At 44.7% G+C, this 22408-nt stretch overlaps 1 protein-coding gene across 1 annotated transcript in view; it reads right to left on the reverse strand.

Annotated features, from left to right (window-relative positions):
- Positions 1–715: 715 nt before the first annotated feature.
- Positions 716–22408, reverse strand: part of HUNK (hormonally up-regulated Neu-associated kinase) — a gene marked incomplete at both ends in the record, with an annotated part of 57321 nt that continues 35628 nt past the window's right edge. Inside the window, 6 exons of the mRNA XM_082337620.1 lie at positions 716–1362; positions 3696–3876; positions 9497–9580; positions 10670–10838; positions 15420–15555; positions 21469–21596. Coding sequence (XP_082193746.1) covers positions 716–1362; positions 3696–3876; positions 9497–9580; positions 10670–10838; positions 15420–15555; positions 21469–21596 — 1345 coding nt within the window. The remainder of the gene's footprint in view (positions 1363–3695; positions 3877–9496; positions 9581–10669; positions 10839–15419; positions 15556–21468; positions 21597–22408) is intronic.

Below are 22408 nucleotides of genomic sequence, written 5' to 3' on the forward strand. Positions count from 1 at the left end.
TCCACATGATGAAACTTGTTTTTAAATAATCATGTTTCTTTCGAGTGACATCATTAAATCATCATTTTCTTTAGGAAAAAAATTCCATTATTAGCTACTTTATGTAATTAACCATAAAATCTGCTTTGACCTCCATACTCCCACTTTTTCTGAATGTTTAGATCACTCATGTCTTTATTCAAGCTTCTACCAACTTCATCTTCTTGGCAGTGCTTGTTAGCAAGTTGACTTTGGACACAGTATCTTGAGTTTTTCCACTTGTCTAGCCATGTGAACAATGCCTGGAGTGGTACCATGCACTGTGTGGCACAGGCAGATGGAGCACGGGCAGTCTTACCACAGATCCTGGACGGGACTGGCATTCATGGCACCATGCAATTACCTTGATGAATCAAACTGTTAATGCTCACTGCTCTTCCAATCAACCTTACTGCAATACTAGATGAGAGCAGTGAAAATACATATTCACGTGGCTCTTTCAAGACATGTTTTAGTGTACAGTCAGATGCCAAATGCTGATATTTCTTAACAGCACAAGCAGAGCCCTTTTCTTTCAACTTTAATATATAGGACAACGCTTTCCTTACAAACAGACCTCTGATTTTCTACGTTGGACCACGGTAGTGTAAGTAACATGCCTGTGGCTTTCCCTTCTTGTTAAAAGTTAAAAAGGTTAGGTCCCAGAGAACAGCAGTGCAAATCCCGGGATGTCAGACTAACACTGACCGCTGACAGCATCTGCTGCATTGAAGGAAATCTGCGTGGGGCTCATCTGCTGCAGCTGAGGCATCCTCGCTTCCAGCGGCTTGTCGCCCGCCGACTGCATCGTCTGGTTCCTCTTCCGCAGCATCTGTCCGATCCCCATCATGGGGAATCTGCCTCTGCTTTTAACACAGTTAGGGCTGCCCAAGGGGTTGTTGGAAACCAGCTGAGTAGGGGACACTGCTTCTTCCTTTGCCGGATACGTTTTTTCTTCATACGTGAAAGATACTTGGGTGGGGTGGACGGGGGACGTACTCCCTGGCTGAAAAAGCGGGGACAGTGTCCTTTCACTTGAGCTTTTGTAAGGGAAATTCATTGGCGAGCCTAAAATCCTGTACTGATGAGAGGGGGAAACCTGGTCTATTTGGTCCTCTCTGTCAACCGACTCGAAGGAGTGCACAATATTCAGGATGAGAGGAGAGTCCTTTGCCCGGCCCCCGATCCGGGCCGGCTCCTGCTGCGGAGACTCCTGCCTCTTGAGGAGCCGAGGGGTTCTGGGGGGCGGCTGCTGGACTTCGAGGTACTCCAGGGAGCTGGAAGTGACGCAGCCCGTCTTGGTTGCCAGGGGTTCGTGGAAAGGGCTCACCCCACTGCTGGAGTCTGCAAAGCAATCAGAAAAGGAACCAGAAGAGCGGATTGCATTTAATAGCACTGCCTTCTCTGCCTTATGGCAGACAGTATCCGACGTCACCTTTAACAAATTTTAGAAGAGCATGACAAATGCGCTAGCTAAAACAAATGGTCTTAGGGACATACTCAGAACCTCATTCCCCGACTCTCATTTGATACTTACATTGTTGTTTCATGGGTAATTTATCTGCCCCTTTCCTCAAAGGCAGGAAGAGCGCTTAAACCGAGTAAGACAAGGACATGAAATGGAAAACCACAGCTGTCTTCAGCTGTTTGTATTAATTATGTCCTCTAAGGCCATGTCAGAGAAATCTCACATTTCTCCATTCTTAGCACAACTTTACATGATTTTAACTGGGTCTGTGTACTGTATTTACTGACATACCTAGAGACACAGGGGACAACAGTGAGTTAATCCCTAATGTCTTTCCTTGCATTTTGGAACAAAATCTGTTCTTGGTTTCACACATGTAAATACAGAGTAGCTGCACTGGCCAGATTCAGGCTGTTACAGTTGGAACAGATTTGCTGCATCGACTTCAGTGAGAAGCTTCCCCCAGCAAGGACCGAATATAAATGGAACAATCGTTGCAGGATTTGGCCCAGTAAAACAAAACAGCTCCTGGAGAAGATCTGCTTGGTTTCTACAGGATGCTGGCACTCGCTTATGCCAAGCCAGTCGCAAGGAAACACGTTTTGCTGCCTTTATGGAAAGCTGTCCAAGGAGCCTGCTTTGCTAGGTTCCCCCAAACTGAAAGAATAGTGGATTGGCAGTTAATCACTGTCCACAAGTTCCCTCGGTCTCAAACCATCTAAAAGGGATATCAAATAATTTAGGTCTGCCAGCCCTCAGGTCACAGCCACAAATCTCACATGTATTTCTTTTGAAAGGGATGGTCTTGGCAGGGGTTGAGACCTGAATGGATGTACAGGATGAAATCACTCACATTGAGAGTTGTCTGGGAAAAGCAGACCAGGTTTAATCTGACTAGTTTCTTTCTAAAACTGGTCAAAATTATTTGACCACTTCATTTAAGAAGTGTCAAAACACCGTTTCCGTAAGTGGAGAAATGCTTTAGCTATCTGAATGATTTTCAGGTTTCTGTTCAAAAAATCAGGGAGAAACCTAAAGAGGAAAAATAAATGAACTAGGTTTACTTCCCCCAGTGCTTCCCTCCCAAAAGGAACAACAAACCTGAACAAAATGAGCATTTTTTAATGGTTTTTACATTTTTCACAAAAAGTATGTCCCATTTCTGATCAGCTCTCTAGATGACTGCTATGTTGCAGCAGAGGTGCCTGTGCTGCCAGATGAACACCATTTTGACATTTTTTTCAGGTTCAAAGCATCAAACGATAAATTGTCAATTCATGAGAAAAAGCATGAAACCACCATAAGCCACCACCCCAAATAACCCCCTGACACCACAGTAAACATTTTCCATCACCGTATTTCCCCCTGCTGCTCTGCAGTGACCTCCCCTCGTTTAGTTCCCTCATTTAAGAGCTGGCGACATCACCTTCCTGCTCCTCAATGTCTCCCGTCCACGTGTGCACTAGCGACACCCCATTTTCCCTGCTGTCTCCCCTTTTCCTCCACTCCTTTCTCCAGCCTCCTTTTACGAGCAGCTCTCACCCATCCCTCCCCGGCTGCCTCCTACCCTGCGTGATTAATGCTCTGCTCTCTGCTGGCTGTCCTGTCTTCTTCTTTCCCCATTAATGCTTTTCCCCCTCCTTTTGCTGCCTGAAATCTGCTGTGGTTGGCGGTCCCACCAGCATTTCTGCTGCTGCACACTGCTTCTCCCAGGGATGCCGCCGGTACTGGCACTCTCCTCAGGGTCAGGGATTTCTTCCCGTGCTGCCACTTAGTACCCTCTTAGCAAAAGGCATTCACCGGTAGGAAGAAACATCTCTACTGGCTTTGGTTTGTCAGTGATCTGGGGTGGGTGTTGATGCTTTCAAAGCGCCAGTGTGAAGCGCAGATGATTTTGTGTAAGTACGTATAAATAGGGAAAGAAAGTTTTTTTTAAAACACACTGGGAATTCTGTCAAATAAAAAGAGAAGTAAAAGTGAGGATTCATGACTGTTGAGCATCGTCATGGTTTCCTCAGGCCATTTCGTTCAATGTTTGACTACGTTATCCAGTCCTCTTTCACATACCACCCCCAGAGCAGACAGCGAATGCAAGCCCACGACTATTTACTAACAAACACACAACACGCAAGACGCTGTCACTAATACTGTGCGTGCCCAGGCATGCACACGCGCACAGGGACGCACTACTGGTATTTCTCCCACTGACCTTTCTCCGGACCTCCAGCCTTGGTGACTTTCCGGTCCTTCAGCAGAGCCTTGGTGTTCTGTATCTGTGAGATAAGACAGGAAGAAGGCTGTCTATATGAAACTGGACTTTTCTCAGTTTTCTTTGGGAGCTGACGGTGAAGAATCTCCCCTTTCTTTTCTTGTTCTTTGAGTTTTTTGTCCTTTAAGTTGTAAAACAAACAAGAACAATTTGGTTTACTTAAGGGAAGTTTAAATGACTCCCAGAATTATAAGCACACCACTTACCGAAGCCAAATTAAAAACTATACATTTACAAGGAACTTATCCTGGCTACTCAAAATAACTAAATCTTCCATGGCTCATTTTCCTGTGATCTGTTTGACATGATTTCATGCCTCCCATCTGCTCTGACACTCATGCAGTGTGAAGGTTGGTTTGGGAAAATTAAAGGAAAAGGAAAGCTTTCTCTTCATAGGCCATTTGTCCTAGGAGACCTCGTTGGAGCAAGTAGATGCAGGTTCGTGCTCCTTCATACCTGAAATTTGCCTCCCCGTTTAAACACCAAAAAAAAGGTCTTTGATTTCTCTTCATTGCACTTCCTCTGATATTTGAAAAGGTGAGCTGCAGAGCTTTAAAGAAGTTTAAATGCTTTGAGTCATTTATCTTCTGTCCGAACAAGATTGGGAGGAATCCGATGCTACGCGCGCGTTAGGCTGCAATGCTGGGGCTGCACCTGTGACGGAGTGCGAGCTGAGTATTACGGCCAGCCACCCAGACCTCGTAGTGTTTTATAGCACCTCTGCAACTGCACAAGACATGGAGGGGGAGAAAATTACTGGCCCAACCCTTCACTGAGCCCTAACTCCTTTTCGTGATGGGGAAGACAGCTGAAGGTGGGACTGCAAACGCATACATCCTAAAAGACAGGTTTGATCTCCAGTGATGACAGAGGAAAAACAGAACCTGGGAGTGGGACTCTGAAGAGGAATCCAATTCTCAAAGCACTGTTGCACAGTGAAAATTCATTGTATCTTTTTTCAACATGAATCACTAGATTCTGCAAGCTGCGTAACACTCTTTGCACTGATTCGGGGGAGCTAAAAGTCTTATTTCACTTCTAAAAATCAGGCATCAAATTTGTGGCCCATATTTTGCTATCCTTCAAAGACTTCAAGAATCTCTCACCTTTCTGGAACAAAGCCGTGTGGCCTGGTTTTAGATATCAATCTCAAACAAGTGGGGCTTTTGTTTTGGTTGCTTTGGGGTTGTTTCTTTAGTGGGGCATCTATGTGACATGCTTTGCGTGCTTGTAATTCTCATTTAAGCAACACGTTTCGCTGTGTCTTATTGAAAAGTCACTGTAACTACAAGTTTTTTTTTTAAAATGCAGAAAAGTTCCTTCACCCAGTTATGTGCCGAGGCCTGTATTTTGTCTGATAATTACGCACTGCCAAAGGGCTGGCTCTCCTGATGATTTTCTTTTGAAAGTTCATTGACATGAAGTCTATCGAAACCCTCAAATGCAAACTAACGTGCATACATGTGAGAGAGGGAAAGAAAGATGCAGAAGACAGCTCGGGTTTTCTTGGGCCACTAAACAGCTCTGGAAACATATGAAGACACCTAAGAGGAAAATAACCAGACAGCACCCGTTTTGATGATTCCCAGCTCAGCCAGAGTCCAGCCCCCCGCACAGATGGTACCTGGGCACTGCTGGGCTCATTAACCTTTGACTTTTCAGAAGTTAAGGAGTTGGAAGGAAGAGCTTCAGTGAATCATGAACTAGGGTTTTTACTTTTATGACACAAGTGGTTAGGTGACTTGGGAGAGCGAGAACCAGAGACCCCCTCTGAGCTCCTCACCGTCTTCACCTCAGTCTCCCTTTGTGCACACGTTGTTTGTCCCCAGCCTTCTCTCCATCCGTCCCTTATCCCCTCCAATTTCTTTCCCTTTAGCTAGCTAAAGCTGGCTAACTCTTCCACAGAAACAAACCAATGCATTATGGAGCCATCATCACTTTGCTTACGTGATACCTTACGTTACACGTGATTGGTGGAGCACTGGAACAGGCTCACCCGGGAGGCGGTCACGGCACCAAGCCTGACAATATTTAAGAAGCACTTGGACAATGCCCTCAGACATATGGTGTGAATTTTGGGGTTTCCTATGCAGGGACGGGAGTTGGACTCAATGATCCTTGTGGGTCCCTTCCAACTCAGGACATTCTATGATACCTCTTCGTCCACCTGATGTCTTTCCCCTTGCCTTTAGAGGCTGTGAACACCTCTGGCATTGAGCATTTATTCCTCCCTGCCCATGGTGCGCTTGGAACAATGCAACATCTGATGGGTCCCAGGCGCTATCTTGGCAAGCACAGTCACTGCTGACAACGATGAAGTAATGACAACAGTAATAACAACAATAGTGATAATAATAATAACGCTGTGTGAATAACACCCAGCCACAATAGAGTCAGTGGAAGCTGTACAGTTAATTTTGAGCCCACCACACTGTATTTCCTCTTGAGGCTCTGAAACTCTGCTGCCAAGTTCAGCAGAGACTGGGCTCTACTGAGTATCTTTTTTTAAAGGTACTTGTGAGGATGAGACCAAGTGGTAACTATATTAAGCCTAAAGGAGCCGATCAAGAATGTTAGCGGCTTTCTGCTATTTTGGATAGGTGAGGAAAGAATTCGCATGTCGGTTGCTGCAGCATCTGTCAGAATACAGGACGTTTCAGTGCTGCAATATTCTTAGCCTAATGGTGCAAGAGCCAAGCCGCAGCTCCTCACCTGCCAAGTGCTCCCGACTTTAACTTCGCAGTGCTGTAATGTTTTCTAAGCAGCAGTAACACAGGCATACCGTACAATTAAAGCCCCCCCCCCCCCCCAAGAAAATTCACATAGCCAGTGTTAGCAATGAATTACTTTACCCTGGATGAATGTTGCAACTAGTCTTTTAAGTATTTTTAAAATTTACTAAGATTGTTTCGCTTAGGTGATGGTTGTTGAAGGGGAAACGACCAAAATCCTGAACTCCCAAGGTGCCACATACTATTATATCTTAAAAGGAAAGGAAGATTTCCTTCAGGGGAGTTATAAAAGTTCGCTCTTCACTGTACCGTGCCCAGCCATGTAACGGCATGCTGTCGCACAATGCAGGAGTTGTACCGTACGTTATACTTGAATAGGTTTGGCATTACATCATCCTCTGCTATTTCCTGTCCTGACCTCGACCCGAAAACCTACTCTTAGTCCCAGCAACGGATTCGAAAGGAAGATAAAGGGTATTTGCCTTAGCCGTGTCTAAAATAGTGATAGGACAATGAAACAAGTTCTTAAAAATTGCAAATCCCCCAAGTCTGAGCCCACTGGCTACCCTGCGGGAGAGGCAAGTATCCCCAGCGCTGGTCCCCTGGATGTGCTGCAGGGATGACCACTCATCACCTGAGGCCTCTCCAACAAAAAGAGAGAGATGGAGAGAGACAGACAGATTGCTGCTTCCCTCCCTCCTCCCTGTGCTGCCCATCTGCCCTGAGCACTAAAATGAAATCAGCCTGCCAAACAGCCTGGTTACTCAGCACCGACAGCAACTTCCAGCACCCTCAGCCCCAGTGCACTGATCCTACCACCCCAGGTTAGGAAACCTAACAGAGAAGGGGGTCTGGGCACGACCACTGCCCATCTGCCCTGCTGCCTGCCCCAGCAACAGCCGATGCTGCTGGCAGGCAGCCCCCCGCCCGCGGCAAAGTCCTTTTTTCACATCGCTGGAGTGAGGTGGAAGAAATTCAGTCAGCTGCCGAAGCTGAAGCTGACCAGCTCTCTCCCTGCTATTCCCATGGCAACGCACAGCTACGCTCTCCATGCAGTGTCTGCCTCGGGACCAGTGCCTCCCAGTTCCCCTCTGGAAATGGGGGGTGGTAAGGGGACTCTATCTGCAGCTGATGAACCTGCCTGAGCTTACGAAATCCCTACCCCTGAGTCCCGGTGGCACCCACTGATCCCAATGGCATGAGCTAGACACTACCAGGGCTGTGTCTGAAGGCATTTTAGGAGAGATGTTTGCCATAGTTACAAAAGGCAGTGGCATCCCAGGGTCTGTATTCACCCACCTGTGCTGCTGTAACTGTCCTGGTACAGTAAGGGTAACGCAATCCCCTTGTGTAAATAGAGCTAAAGCGATATAAAACATGCTTTATACTCAGCTATGGCCATGCAGAAAGAGAATATACTGTATTATTATCACGGTGTCTGCACTATGATTGCATCAAGGTAACTACTTCAAGAAAGAAATGACACCCCCTCATCCTCTAAATAGCTACACTGGGACTAACTCCGAGTGCGGGAGAGGCTTTGAAGGGAGCCTTTATCCCTAAGTATGCCTGCCAGCCAAACTGGGGTCATGCAGTGGCACCACCGTTAGTTTTCAGTTATCCTTACAGAAGTCAAACACCAGTTCCCTTCTAGGGGCACGGGGATTTCAGGACGACAACCACCAAACCAGACCATGCATTTCTCTCTCGGCTATGCACGGGTGCACAGGCAGGCCTTGCTGCAGACTCCCCTGCACGGGGTAGGTACGCAAAAGCGGTAAGCTAATGCCTGGACGGGAGGCAGAGCCATCTGTGGCTCTCCGTCACTGCACAGAGAAGCGACACCAGCAGCTGGAGGAAGCTGGCCCGGAGAGCATCAGGATGCACCATGCAACATCTGCAGCGTTCACCTCCAGGTACCTGCCTGTGTTTCCAGGGGAAGGTTGCCCTGCAACGGCTTGAAGCAAGCTGTCAAAGAGCATTTTGAAATACTATATTCATTGAGTCTACCCACTGCTGATACATTTTAAGTAAGGTGGTTTTTGATTTATGTAAGAAAAGAATGATAAGTACTTTGCCCTGATATTTTCATCTGGCTTGCAGTTCAACTTGGCTTGCAAGCAGTCTTTAAAATAAACAAAACCAGCCATGATACAAATCTGCCCCTGCAATTAGATCATCAATCTGGCGCTGAAGAGTAGCTTTTGAAATAGGTAGACTCTTCAAGAATACTGCTCTTTGTGTTGGTAGGTAAGACTTGCAGAGCTCATATTATTCTTGTAATTTTAGTGCTTGGCAAAGAATCAGCCAGGGAAGAAAAATCCAGCCATGAGAAGACTCCTATTATCTCATATGTACTCTTTTAATACAAATGACCCTCTCTATTTGCAGGCAAAAAGACTGGAGACCGACAGAGCAAAAGGTAACCTGGTTAAATCTTTTCTCTGGCCAAGGGAAATCCCTCACGATGCAGTGGGCTAGTTCTGCATCACTTCTGCTAAGAAGCAAAAAATACTAACCTGGGCAGAGTTTTGTGCTACTACAGTTTCATTGTTTCTGGTAGTCAAGCCAGGGTTGGCCTAGGACACCAGGAACTCCAGGTGACCAGGGAGGGTCACCCTGGCTGTCACTCAGCTCTCTGCCCTACACCACCAAGGTCTTGAGACTCAAGGCAACACAGTCACGGTCTTCTTACAACACCAGCAACTTGCATCCCAGAATGAAACTACGGAGCCCCCTGAAGAAGTTTGCATTATTTTGCTAAACAGAGCGTTTAAAACTTTTATTTTCTTCATAAAAGCTGAAAGACACCTTTACACTTCCACCCCAGGGGGTTGCTATTTGCTCCTTTGAAAAGAAATTGAGGGAATTATTTGTCCTGCACAGGCAAGACCACAGGTCTTTTTTTTCTCCACAGGTCCAGAAACCCATCGCCTTAACCACAATCGCCAGGGATCCTCAAATTCAGGCTGCTTTCAAAGTATCTTAATGAGCTTTAATGAGCTTTACCTCATAGGAGTCTTTATTTGCCTTGTATTTTTCTATCTGGTATAGCTGGTTCTTGTGGCAAATATTGTCCTGGCCTTCAGACTTCTGTGGAGAGAGAAGCACAGAAAAGTGAAGCATGTTAGCTAATTAGAGAAAACCAACATTCAATTACTGCTTAATGGATCGTATTGACAGTTGGCATTCAGTGGAGGTGCATCAGCTTACAGAGATAGTGAATTTGGTCCTTTACATTTTAAATATCATTGATGGCATCATCATTAAAACAAGCTTGCTAAAAGAACTGAGAAAACAAAAAACCTAAGAAGCTGTTGTCAGATCAGAAGGCCGTTGGGAATAATTTCCCTAAGAAGCAAACACATTAAGAAGAAAACTCCATACAACCCACCCTCCTACCCACACAGTCACGTAGGAGCCTACAGATCCTCAACTAGTTAAGACTCCTCGCCAGACCACAGGCAGCTGTGTGAAGAGGCCAAGGGAAGAGAGCGTGCAGCTTGTCTCTGTGTGCTGCGCCCACCCTAGCACTCCAGCAAGTACCACGCAAAACGTGGCCTGAGAGCTCCGCTCCCCAGGAGGCACCAGGAAGGATGACATGTGGCAGCAGACTCCTGCCCTAGAGAAAGCTGCTGTGCAAAGCCATCAGCAGTGTTTCTGACTCCCAAGCCATACTCAGGGTCCAGGAAGGTCGGCAGGAGATTAGGAGACTTTATATTCATGTTATTTCTCATGTAAAAATTTCAGCTAAGTTTTCACTTACAAACTAAATAAAATCTTAGTAGCTCTTAAGCTTCCTCTTGATTTCCTGAATCAAATTACATTGTGTTACTGATATTTCAAGTGGCAGGATTATCTCAACATAAGGACACAGTACACCACAAGTCACAAGTAAGGCTTTCAGTTTGCTTTCTATAGGGTAACTGCCTAGCCGGAGGGGATCTCCTATGGAAACACGGACTTGTGAGATGGAAAGCCCATCAGCAATTATCTCTGCAGCCTGGGGAATTCTCATCTGAAATAATGCTGTTAGTTTGCGAGGAATGCTTCCCTTTCATGGTTACTGCTACAAAATTAGAAAAAAAAACCCTCAGGTAAAGCCTTGAGATCAATGCCAGCAAGCACTTTTTTACCCTCTTTACCTGCTTGTCCAAAGAATCAGCATCAAGCAGTACTTACCCTAAGGCTTGCCAAGTAGCGCTCAAGCTTCTTATTAAGTAGAAAGTAGATGGCAAGCGTGTGACTTGCCCTGTTTGAGAGCACAGTGTTGATGACGTTGCTGTTCTTGTAGCCAAGCTTCTCAGTCATATGGAGCAGCACGCTTTGGCTGAGGTCCTCAAGGTGAATCCTGCACAGAGAGAAGCAGAGCGTGCCGTTCGTACCATCCTCCCACAGGCAGAGCCTTGCCAGCCACAGGGGACGTGGCAGAATGTAAAGAAGAGGCCTGAAAGGCTCAGTAATGTGGGTGTGATTTGTTCCCTTCTTTCGCGAGCAGGTACGAGAAGGACAGACTATTCGGGAGTCGTGGGCACTGCGGGAAGCCGTGATAGCTGAACGAACAGCACTCTTCCCACCAAGTCAGAGGGACCTCATGTCCTACCCTGACCTGAAATGGCACTGTGATGCTCAGGATGCTGCCATTTGTTTACCCTACATCTGACTGGTGAAGACCATCACGATCATTCAGCTGGTTTTGAAGGAAAAGAGGTAAAATCCAGCTCAGGTAGCTACATTTTGCTACCTGAAATGACCCTTTTCTTGTAATTAAACACCATAGCGTTCAGCTTCACCCCTTACCTGTTGTAGGATGTTCATGCACTAAGTAGCTAGAGAATTTCACCCCAGAGAAAGGGGACGTACAAGGAGGGTTATTACAGCAGCTCTCAAACTGGTAAACCTACTGCTATACTCATGTCAGTTAAAAGCACAAGTACAACACGTGTTTACGTATGTGCTGTCTTGTAAAGTCTGTAACAGACTCAGCCAAGGCGAAAAATGGAGTACAGCAGCCTTGTGGAAATGGCAAAGCATCTTCCCAGTCTAAGTTAAAAACAGATTTTCCAAAGAACTCTGCTCCTATTTAGACCTCTAAATGCGCTGGCCAGCTTCCCAGATGTGCCTGTCAGCTCCCATCCATTTCCAAAGCAATGCTGGGTTTCATTTGGTTTCTAAAGGATATTCCTTGCTTCTAATATCAAGCCTAATATCTGGCTAAGGCAACTTAGGGGAGCTTAGGTTGTGGGCTTTTTTTACAACATGCCTTCCCCCTTCAAAAGGACCATTCTCCACCTTTCCCACCCCTGCCCTGCTGTCCCCCTGTCCTGTGCACCTGTGATGTGAGGAATGCCCGGAAAGCAGTCTGGGTCTGACGCAGAGGACTTAGACAAGATGTAAAACACAGTCTGGAAAATCTCAAATAACTCTTTTCCTTTATTCGGTGTGCTTATTAACATTCGTTCTGCAGCTAAGGAATGCTTGGGGTTCGTTTTTTTTTTTCTAAGTTCAAAAGCAAAACTTATCTCGGCCATTGCATGTTAAAGCATCTGGGCAGCAAAAGAAATTCGAGCAATTTCTATTTGAAGTGCTCAGCAAAATGGGAAATTTTTGCTTGCCTTCGGTGAATTTCTTTAATAAAAGCAAGCTTACAAAAAGCCTGGGAGAATATTCTCCTGAAAATGCAGTTTCTGCCATTCTTCCGTCTTATATCCATGCTCTCCCTTTTCCTACCAAGTTCTTGTCTTGGGAACAATGGATGTTACACCCAAAATGGTGGAAGAGCACTGCAAGGATATAACACAGCCTTCTTGCTTGTGTTATAAAAAGCATGACTGAGAGAGGAAACGATTCCTTGCAAATTCAGTAGTGGATTTTTCAGAACTATTTCGACACATCTTACCCACATTTGCACACTAACGAAAACTTGGAGAAACTCTGTTGAAGCTGACTCTAGTGGTACTTTCTGAGGCAAGCTCAAAATGAGTCTAGCCATGTCTTTAAATATTACAAACTGTAAAGAGTATTTTCCTTATAAGGCTCCAGTATGACAAATTCTAGGTAGGTCAAGCTTGGGGCATCGACTAATTAAACTAAAGAAATACTATCCAAAAAATGAAGTGGAAGAAAGAATCTGTATGGCTTTTATCCTTTACAGCTTCACATAAAATGTGGGTTCAGATAGAAGGAGTATCTACTTTTGTTTTCAGACCAAATGATGAGAAAGGCAGTGCAATGAGAAAGAAAGAAAGAAAGAAAAAAAGTAACTGATTTTTCAACAGCAAAGCATAGCATTTCACATTGATGTTCCCTTTAAAAGTGCTTATAATAGGAAAGGATTATTATCATCACCATATACACATATACGCATGAGCAAACATATGCCCTCTCTATAGTTCGGCACTGCATTTTCTTCTGTTCTTCCATTTGATTCGCTTGCCTTTAGGAGGGAATGATTAATGGGCACTCCATAAATAAAGAGCATTGCGCAGCCATTCCGTCTAATAGAGGCTGGCCTCTTTTGTAAGTCATCTACTTAACTGCACCCATGAGCAGACTCTAGAAGGGACGCTTCCACCACAACCTGACTAAAGCCTGACAACTGCAAGCTAAGTCAAAAATAGAGGCATGAAAATGTACCTACAAATGCAAAAGCATTGTGAAAGCACATACCATATTTCTTTCTTTTTTCCTCTTTTCTGCAGATAAGATGCACACAGCAAAAGAATTAAATTACCCATACAGCTCTCAGTTACACTCAACAGATGCCACGTTTAGTAGATTGATTAGACTCATTATGACAGTGATTTCATTAGCTTAATGATTCATTCAGTTTACACTTGTTTTCCCTTTCTTTACCATACAATGTTCGTATGTACCATACTTCAGTACAGTTCAATGCACCATGGAAACTCAGATTTCCTTTTGTTAGACAGCATACTAAGTAAATTAACTCAACTGCCCTTAAATTTGGGGCAGTAATGTCGAGATAATGGGTCTGCCTGTTCTCATTCTTATTCCTTGTGAAACAATTGTTCGTAGGGGCCATCTTTATATTCTGCCCACGTAGGTCTGGGGATTGCAGGCAGCTGGCCTCACATTTGCCCTCCCCGTTTCAGTGGATGGGTCTAGTGATGCCTCCAGGCATCCAAGCTGCTCAACATCTATCCAACCATATTTTGAGAGCGGGTGACCTGTTGTTCTCCTCAGGTCAAAGAAAGGCATAGTCACACAATGCAGTACTTGAATCTTAAGACACTGCCTCTGGGAGGGAAATGCCTGCTGCTAAATTAGGGCACCTCTGTTGCCTGTCAATGCAGAAGGAAGAGAGAGGTGACTCAGGTAGGAGCCAGGACTGTGTGGGCTGTGACCCATAAGCCAGCCAACAGCAACGTCAAAGGGAAAGGTCTCCAAAAATTCATAAAGGCTGTCCTGAGATTCAAGGCTCAAACTCATTGCTTGTGCCCAGGTCTCAGCATGTTCAAGCGGTAGCAGCACTCATCACCTGCTTCAGCAGTAAGAGGAGTGCTGCAGGTGTCTCTCAGCCCCACAAGGGGTTGGACCCACGGCTCTGAAACATAACCCTGTTCGTCTGGCTAGCGGTGGAGCACAGGGAAAAATGGGTGGGAAGCACTCCTACTAGCAAAGCTGTGACCTGGGCTGAATGCTGAAGGCTGGCTGTATGCATGGCTTGAGCATGCCTATGGGACTGAGTCCTTCAGGGCACCGACACAAAGAGATGGCCTGGTTGGTGAACACCAAATCATTTTTGGGTGGAGGACAGTGGATCAGACGTTGAGACAAAAGTAAGCCATCACGCCGCTAGGCATATGCTACATCTGGTACTGGCAACCGAGTAAACTGTAGCAGGGAAGTTAGGATCTTCACATAATGAGTCTCCTCTTAGCAAGTTAGGACAGAAATTTTGGGGCACTACCAAATTTTAAGCACCAAAATTAGGCTTTAAGTTGCTGCCTTTTCCTCAATGTTGCTTAGGATCTTGGCCTGCGAGATAGTAACTCCTACAGTGAATCCTCTGCAGGTACTAGATTGTGTATGAGACACAGCTGGAGGGCTTTGATACAGGAAGGAAGTTTTATCTGATCAAATACAAACATATATTTCTAAGTGAGTTGCCTGAGGCTCCATTTACAGTCTACTGGAGAGGAACTCCGATCTCCTGGGCACAAAGTCATCCTATTGCAGAATCAAAAAGAAGTCAGATGAATCATTCTGTAAAAAGTGCCCTTATTTCTCTCCATTGATTGTAAAATGAGAGCCCAGGCTGGCTGGCTCATGAGTCGACTCTACACTGCAGATTTTTAAAGTCAAGCCAGATTATTTCTAACCAAAGTGGACCACAAGTATCTTTCTTTCTTTTTCTTTTTCCCTAGATGGATGTTTGACTGGCCATGAGATTTATTCTCTGTTTCCATTTAGTCATGCATTCAGCATTGCACAGGTATTCAAGATCAACAATCAACAAAGCAAGATCATTTAACTCTGACCTTTCTCACCACAGTTTGCATATTTACCTAATCCACAGAAGCTCACGTATCTATCACAAACAGCATAGCCTCTACTGGAAAAGTAGCTTGGCTTTTACTGACAAACAAGGTGAAGATCAGAACTGATGAACTACCTGTCACTCATATCCATTCCAAGGTCTGGAGCCAATTAATCATGTGATCTGCATCCCAGACCACCCTGCAAATAATGCATGATATGCCAGCTTCTAATTTAAAGTATTGGTTTTGACCATTTTAAGCAACACATTTTCCATGGCCAATCCTAACAACTTTTAGGACGGAGTCACAAAAGCAATCCCAGAAAATGCAGTGGGATGCTGTCACACAAGGAATGAAACTGCAACACCAGAGTCATATACATTTTAATGTAAACCCTGGTAGGCTTTCTCCACTCTTTTGCACAGTACCTGTTTGGATATGTGACATTAGGTGGTGCTCTCCCAGGGTAATTCTCATTAAGCCATCGATTTGCAAGCGCCTGCTGGATGTTTGGCCTCTTTGCAGGATCTGGCTCTAGTAGAGATCGCAGAAAGTTTATGGCTGCTGTGAAGAAATCAAGAAAAACAACATCTATGTCATATGCTTTATGACTTAACACAGTAGTTGAGTTACTACAGGTGTGCAGCCTGACCAAGAGTATACTAAAAAGGAACATTTTCCTTATGGTATACTCTAATGTCCTTGAGAAAAAGGAAAACCTGATAAGGGATTAGCAAGTAAAATAAACAATGATTTATAGTCACAATGATTTACAGAGACATAAAGTAGAGAAGAAAAAGCGCCTTTTGTTTCAGAGCTTGTTTGAAGTTTCCAAGCAGGTTAGCCAAAACTTAATTTTTGTATGAGGACAGGAGGCTGGAGTCAGGTCAGAGGCAAATCACTCAGTCTGTGTTTAAAGTAGAAGGAGATGGACTGGGGGTGAAGTGGAGGGGAGGGATGCAGAGCTGGGAGGGAAGACATGGAGAACTGGGCTCCCTTTGACATTATAAGGACAAATTCTCTCCTGGCTTCCATCCAAGCTACAATCAGTTGCAGGAGGTTTTAGCCAAATTAAAAGAGTACAGTAAAATTAATGGGCTTCGTTCTGTTTTCAGATACTGAACCTTCAACTTTCAGTGACATTCAACCATCCCTCGGGAGTTTCTTGCAAAAACCCTCAAAAGTATTTTTCTGATATTTTTAACTCATGTGCTTCTTATTTGGTTAGGAGCAATGAAATCAAGTGATTTGCATAAAGACTCACAAGAAGTACATATTTGAGCTGAAAATAAACTCTGTTTTAACTAGGTCTGGTCTTTATTCCTCAAATTATCAAGGCTAGATTCAGTTTATCGGCTACAAGATAGTAAAGAATTATGTCCTCTACAATTCCCTGCATGAAAGATAAAGAAACCTAATTGTGGGAAAACCAAGATTGGAATGATTTTGTAGAGGAGATACAGTCAAGTGAGATGATGCCAAATGAGTCCCAAATGAAGTCAACGGCAAGCAAGAGGCAGAAGTGATGGCTGTGGCACAAGTTTCTCCAGGTCAGATGGACAGGACCTTGGGGGCTTTTTTCCATCTTCTCCCACAGCAGAGCTGTGGTTCCCCTCCTACGCTGTCCTGAGCGTGTTGTGTCTACTCATCTCCTAACTAGTGCAGGTGCCCTGGGCAGTGGCAGCACAGGACCACTGTGGCACGGGATGGTGTCCTCTGGGATGTGTCTTCTGGGTAAGCTGCAGTACAGCCTTGCCAACACAGCTACTTCAGCTCAGTGCAGGCATCCCCTACTCTGAAGCAGAGCAGCTGCGACATGTCTTCTCCACCAGCAATACAGCGAAACCCTCGTGAATCCCTGTCCCCACATGCAATTTAAGGAGAATAATACGCCTGCTGGTGAGGCCATCATGTCCTCATCTGAAAAGGGAATAAAAGTTAACCTAGGCACATCGCTGCTGCCCTTCACAGGTTTTCCTCTATGAGACTACTGCCCTCCTCTGTGTTTGCCTGGCTGCCCGCCCAAGCATTTTTATCTCCCCAAGCCCACCTGCATCACCCCTCACCCGCAGTTCAGGACAGGGTGGCTGGGCTGATGCCCCAGGGCAGGGCGGCGGACGAGGAAGGGAGGGTTTCTCCTCAAATAAATCAGGGTTAGACCTGATAGGTGCCAACTCCTAACAGCTTGGGTAACCTCGGCGTTCAACATCCTGCAAAAATCAAGTACCAGCTGGAGAGGGCCCTGAGAGGCTATCCGTTTCAACGCAGGCCTACTGTCAAGAAGCTTACGTGTGGAAGAGAGAGAGTTATGATTATGTATTTACCGGTTCAGCTAGGCATTGGGTTTTTTCTAAGCTCTCTCTTCACAAATCGCTGATTTATGTGAGATACTTTACTTAAATTTTTCCCAACATTTTTGTTATTTTCCTACAACAGCAATATTGTGGAAGCAGGAGGAAAAGCCTACATTCCAAGTTCATAAACCTCCTGGAAGCAGATGCTACGGCTGCGCTCCACGTGCCCCAAGTCCCCCTCCATCACGCCTCTTGGGTGCGGAACCCCCCATTATGGCAAACAACAAACGCTTTGTTTTTCCATTTCATCTCCTCTCTCTGCAGTACTTCCCCCATCTATGTGTTAGAAACTGCATGCATCCCACGGGTTCAGGGCAAAATAAATAACCTCTCCCCAACCAACACTGTCCCCCTCCATCACCACCACCCTCGGTCCCCAACTCAACTACTGTCTCCTTAAAAATCTTTTACTTTTTTTTTCCCCCTTGGCAAAAGGCAGACTAATCAAATGAAGCTTGTGAAGCACCACAGAGATCAACAGATCCAGACTGGGAGAAACTAATTCTGGAGAGAAGATCCCCTCTGGGAGGCTCCCTGGCCAACCAGACCTGGGCGACATGGAGGAGATAAGTAATGGCGCCTTGGCCGATTTGAGCTGTCAGATGGTATGGGGAGCAGAGAAGCCTTTTCCAGTTAGCCCCGCGGCTGTGGGACAGCAAAATTAATCCTCCAGGAATCGATTTTTGGACCCACTGCGCCTGAAGCCATTTTTCCTGCTGCACCAAGTAGGCTGGCGAACAAAGGGCACCGTGAACCACCCCACCAGGGCCTCATTATGTGAGGCCTCGTTTATGACGAGCTCAAGGACAGCACTAATCTGATTAGCCGGTGACCTGCACTCAGTGGAATTTTGTTCCCATGGTGTAATTTTGGGGCAAACTTTGCTCTTTTGACAAATGAGAGACCAGCATCGTGAGAAACTACATTTCTCTCTTAACTTCCCTGACTGTACTGAGCTCAGTGATGACCAGAAACAGAGAGCACTTCAGTGGGGATTACAAGACCTCAGCTGTCTTCATGTTCCTTGTCATGAACGAAACCAGCTTAGTGTCCTGCTCACACTGTGAAGGTGTGCCTGGTTAAAATGAGGTGTCCAGGTGTTGCTTACAAAACTGGCTGGAGAAAATGCAGTGAGGTCATTTTACAAGCCACAGGAGAACTCCGCCTAATAAAATCCTTCCTCCAAACCACAAGCATGGATAGACGACGCCTTTTCTTCTCGTCTCCACTTCATTTCTCTGCTCCAGAAGGAAGACCATGAACTCACAGAAGCGGTAAATTGAGGATAACAAAGGAGCGTGTGCAAGGTGAATACCAACTTCCTGAACAACTGAACTCTGCTCACCTAAAATCAATAATCAGACAGCTGTGTTGTTTAAGAAGTTTAATGAAAACCAGTTTTACACCCAACATTTTAACTAATACAAATAAAATATACTCTTGCTTAGTGATAAGACTGGCTACTTTTACGATAGGACTGTGTGTTCAGTAACTGTGAAATTAAATATTGAAAGACAACGTACTGAACAAGCAAAACAGACGACTCCTGCAAAAAATCTCTACTCTATATGTGAATTTACAGAAAAAGAAAACCCAATTAAAGAAAAAGATCCATAAACCTAAGAAGTTAACGAACACAACAATTTGCAGAGCAGAGGAGCAGAGGAGCAGAGTTTCTACCTACTGACCCAAAGCCTAACTGTGGCAAGAACAAATTTCATCTTAAATCACAGTTTGCCATGTCAGTGAACATGTAAGGCCGCTGACTTAGATCAAGAACTGATGCGTACTTTTGCTCACCGTGAGTAAAGGTTAACACATTTAAATCTATTCCATTAATTTGCCAGCATCTCTGAAAGTTCAAGCCGCTATAGTTCTCACAGTATAAACAAAATATCATTCTCACTGGAGACCATAGTGTCAGTGAGCTACAAATGCTACACAGACGCATTTGCGAGAAAATTTGATCTCCATTATAAAATGGCTGGATGAACAAAACAGTAAAATGAAACCTGTCAAAAGTAATTTTATCTTTTTTGCTACCCAAGGTCTGGTCTTCTGCAGGCCTTGCGTGGGTGATTCAACCTTTAACACATGAGTTGTCCCACTGAAGTCAGTGAAATCTCCCACTTAAGGACAATTGAAAGAGAACACTGATCGGGGAAACAGTCCACTGGTTCAAAGGCACTATACAGCCATCATATAACTGCTCTTTATTGGTAAAAGCCTTTTACTCTGGGAGGCAAGTTTGGTAAATTTTTTGGCAAACTTGGAAAATGTTTACTATGACATGCAAGTCCCTGAATTCAAGAGTAACTTTGCAATTGATGCAGCATTTGGCACCTAGATCAGTACAGCACAAAGCAGTCAGTATAATCTTTCTTTTAATTTACTCAGTGGGGCATTAGACCGTGTGCTAGAACATTAAAATAGCCATTTTGTGCAACTAAATCCTAATGGGAAGTCTCCAGAATGGAAATACCAAACACTCTAATTGCATCAAATAGACGGCAAGACTTCCAGCATCCCAGCTCACTTGTAAACCTACCACTTTACAACATGCCAGCAATATGAACTGCTGGCAGGAAAAGTGTACTTCATACAGATGCTGACTGAACAAGGAGCAACATACTCTGCTCGATCCACAGACAACCTGTGTGAGAAAACCCTTAACTACCTACTTCCGTATGCAGGTAAATCTGTACTTGGAGAATTCATCCTGTGACTCAACTTCCAAAGGCTTTCTCTTATCCCCCATGAGAATGGTTGCCACCCTTTGTGTACTGAGTGAAAATGTATGCTCTGGTACCCTTTTTCTATTTGCAATCTTTTACTTTTATTGAGTGTCCCTTGTAAACAGGCTGCCAGATAAGGAGAACAGAAGCTCTCCATGAACAACAAACTTCTTAGCATACAAAAATAAAACCCAACTACAAAACAGAGTTTGTTCCAAATGCTGACAACAGTCTTGCTATAAGCTGAAAAATTATTCTGTTGCCTAGTGACATGGCTTTGAAGCAGGAATTAATATTTCTAATACTAATACCTTAACAAACTTGCATTTTGTGAACACACAAAGGTTATCACAGGCCACTGTCCCAAAATAACTTTCTATGTGCGTGTCATTATTCCATAATAAATGTGAGGTCATTCAAGGTAGCTTATCACTCAACCCTAGTCATGATAATGCTCAGGAATTTGTTATTCCAAAATAATGTGTTCATGCATCCATACCCTATGGTAAAATCTTCCAAATGTGCAAAACTGACCAACTACTCTACAAAAGCAATTTCAGAGATTTTCACAGATTTGTTCCTCTCATATTGTCCTGGTTTCAGCTGGGATAGAGTTAATTTTCTTCTTAGTAGCTGGTAGAGTGCTGTGTTTTGGATTTAGGATGAGAATAATGTTGATAAGACACTGATGTTTTGGTTCTTGCTGAGTAGAGTTTACACTAGTCAAGGACTTTTTAGCTTCTTGTGCTCTGCCAGGTGCATAAGAAGCTGGGAGGGAGCATAGCTAGGACAGCTGACCCAGACTGGCCAAAGGGCTATTCCATACCATATGACATCATGCTCAGTATATAAGCTGGGGGAAGAAGAAGGAAGGGGGGGACATTGGGTGTGATGGCGTTTGTCTTCCCAAGTAACCGTTACGCGTGATGGAGCCCTGCTTTCCTGGAGATGGCTGAACACCTGCCTGCCGATGGGAAGTAGTGAATGAATTCCTTGCTTTGCTTTGCTTGTGCGTGTGGCCTTTGCTTTACCTATTAAACTGTCTTTATCTCAACCCATGAGTTTTCTCACTTTTACTCTTCCGATTCTCTCCCCCATCCCACCGGGGGGGAGTGAGCGAGCGGCTGTGTGGTGCTTAGTTGCTGGCTGGGGTTAAACCACGACACATATTCAGCACAACTTGGTGCTTCTCCAGCTTACATACAGAAATCAAAGCAAAAGGAGTTATAATACAGCAACTCCTGCAGATCTTTTGGAGGCTAAAATGAAAAAAAAGTACTTTTCGCAATTAGCATGCCATGTCGGCAGCATGACTCACAATCCAGAATTCAATTCAATGGTTTTGACCGACTGGATCTGAACAGGTCCCAGCACACCCCCTTGATTACCTGTAGAGAGCTGGGTGGGAAAAGGGTTCATTTCTTTGTCCACCATCTTCTGGTATAAAGCTCTCAAGCTGAATGGCTCCACGGTAAAAGGTAATGTTCCAGTCAACATTGCATACATGTTCACCCCACTAAAAGAAAACACAGAGAAAAAGAAACCAAAATCATGAGGAAGAAGGAAAAACATAGGCTTAGGTTTTACTGACTGTACTTCATCTTTAATGTCTGACAACTATTAAAAACGACCAAAAAAAAAAGCTCTCTCTTCTGTTGCAACACAATGATTTGGGCAAGAATTCTCAGAGTTTTTTTCATGGAGGGTCACACAATGTGTAGGACATAAGCTGGGAGCCACAGAACTGAGCCCAGCTCTTAGGCAACTCCTCGGCTAAATGCCACGCCACAATTAAGTCTCTCCTCAGGCTGCATAAACATGCTGCTTTCAAGGGCCCTGTCCCAGCGCTGCCCTGGGTGTGGAATGACTGCCTGCGCCAACGGGGACATCACAGGTCTTGGTTCAGTGCCCAAAGGTTTCCACTGACCTTCACAGCCTCTGGTGCAGCCCAAAGATCAAGTGTGAACAATTACATTTTTCAGAGCAGAAAACTGACTGCTTATTTATGCCCAGCAAAGTCAGCAATGAAAAGTGGGTTGGGCGTTCTTGATCTTTTTCCTCTTAAAAGAAGGGCTTTAAATTCAATTTGAGTGGAATTCCTCCCTTTTGCAAATTTGTTTCCCCAGTCTGTTCACATATGTGAACAGAAAGAAACTAAACCGGTATGCTATCATGAACCGTGATCACAGACACCATTTGTTCAGCTATGAGGAAGGGTAGGAGTTAACCACATTTTCTTTTTTTTAATTAAAAAAAAGAGCAGGACATTATTACTGGAGAAGTTTAAATAGTTTACAAGAATGACAGTGCTCCGTTTGCCTGAGTTCC

Source organism: Platalea leucorodia (genome assembly GCF_965183815.1).
Source record: "Platalea leucorodia genome assembly, chromosome: 2".
Classification (NCBI taxonomy): domain Eukaryota; kingdom Metazoa; phylum Chordata; class Aves; order Pelecaniformes; family Threskiornithidae; genus Platalea; species Platalea leucorodia.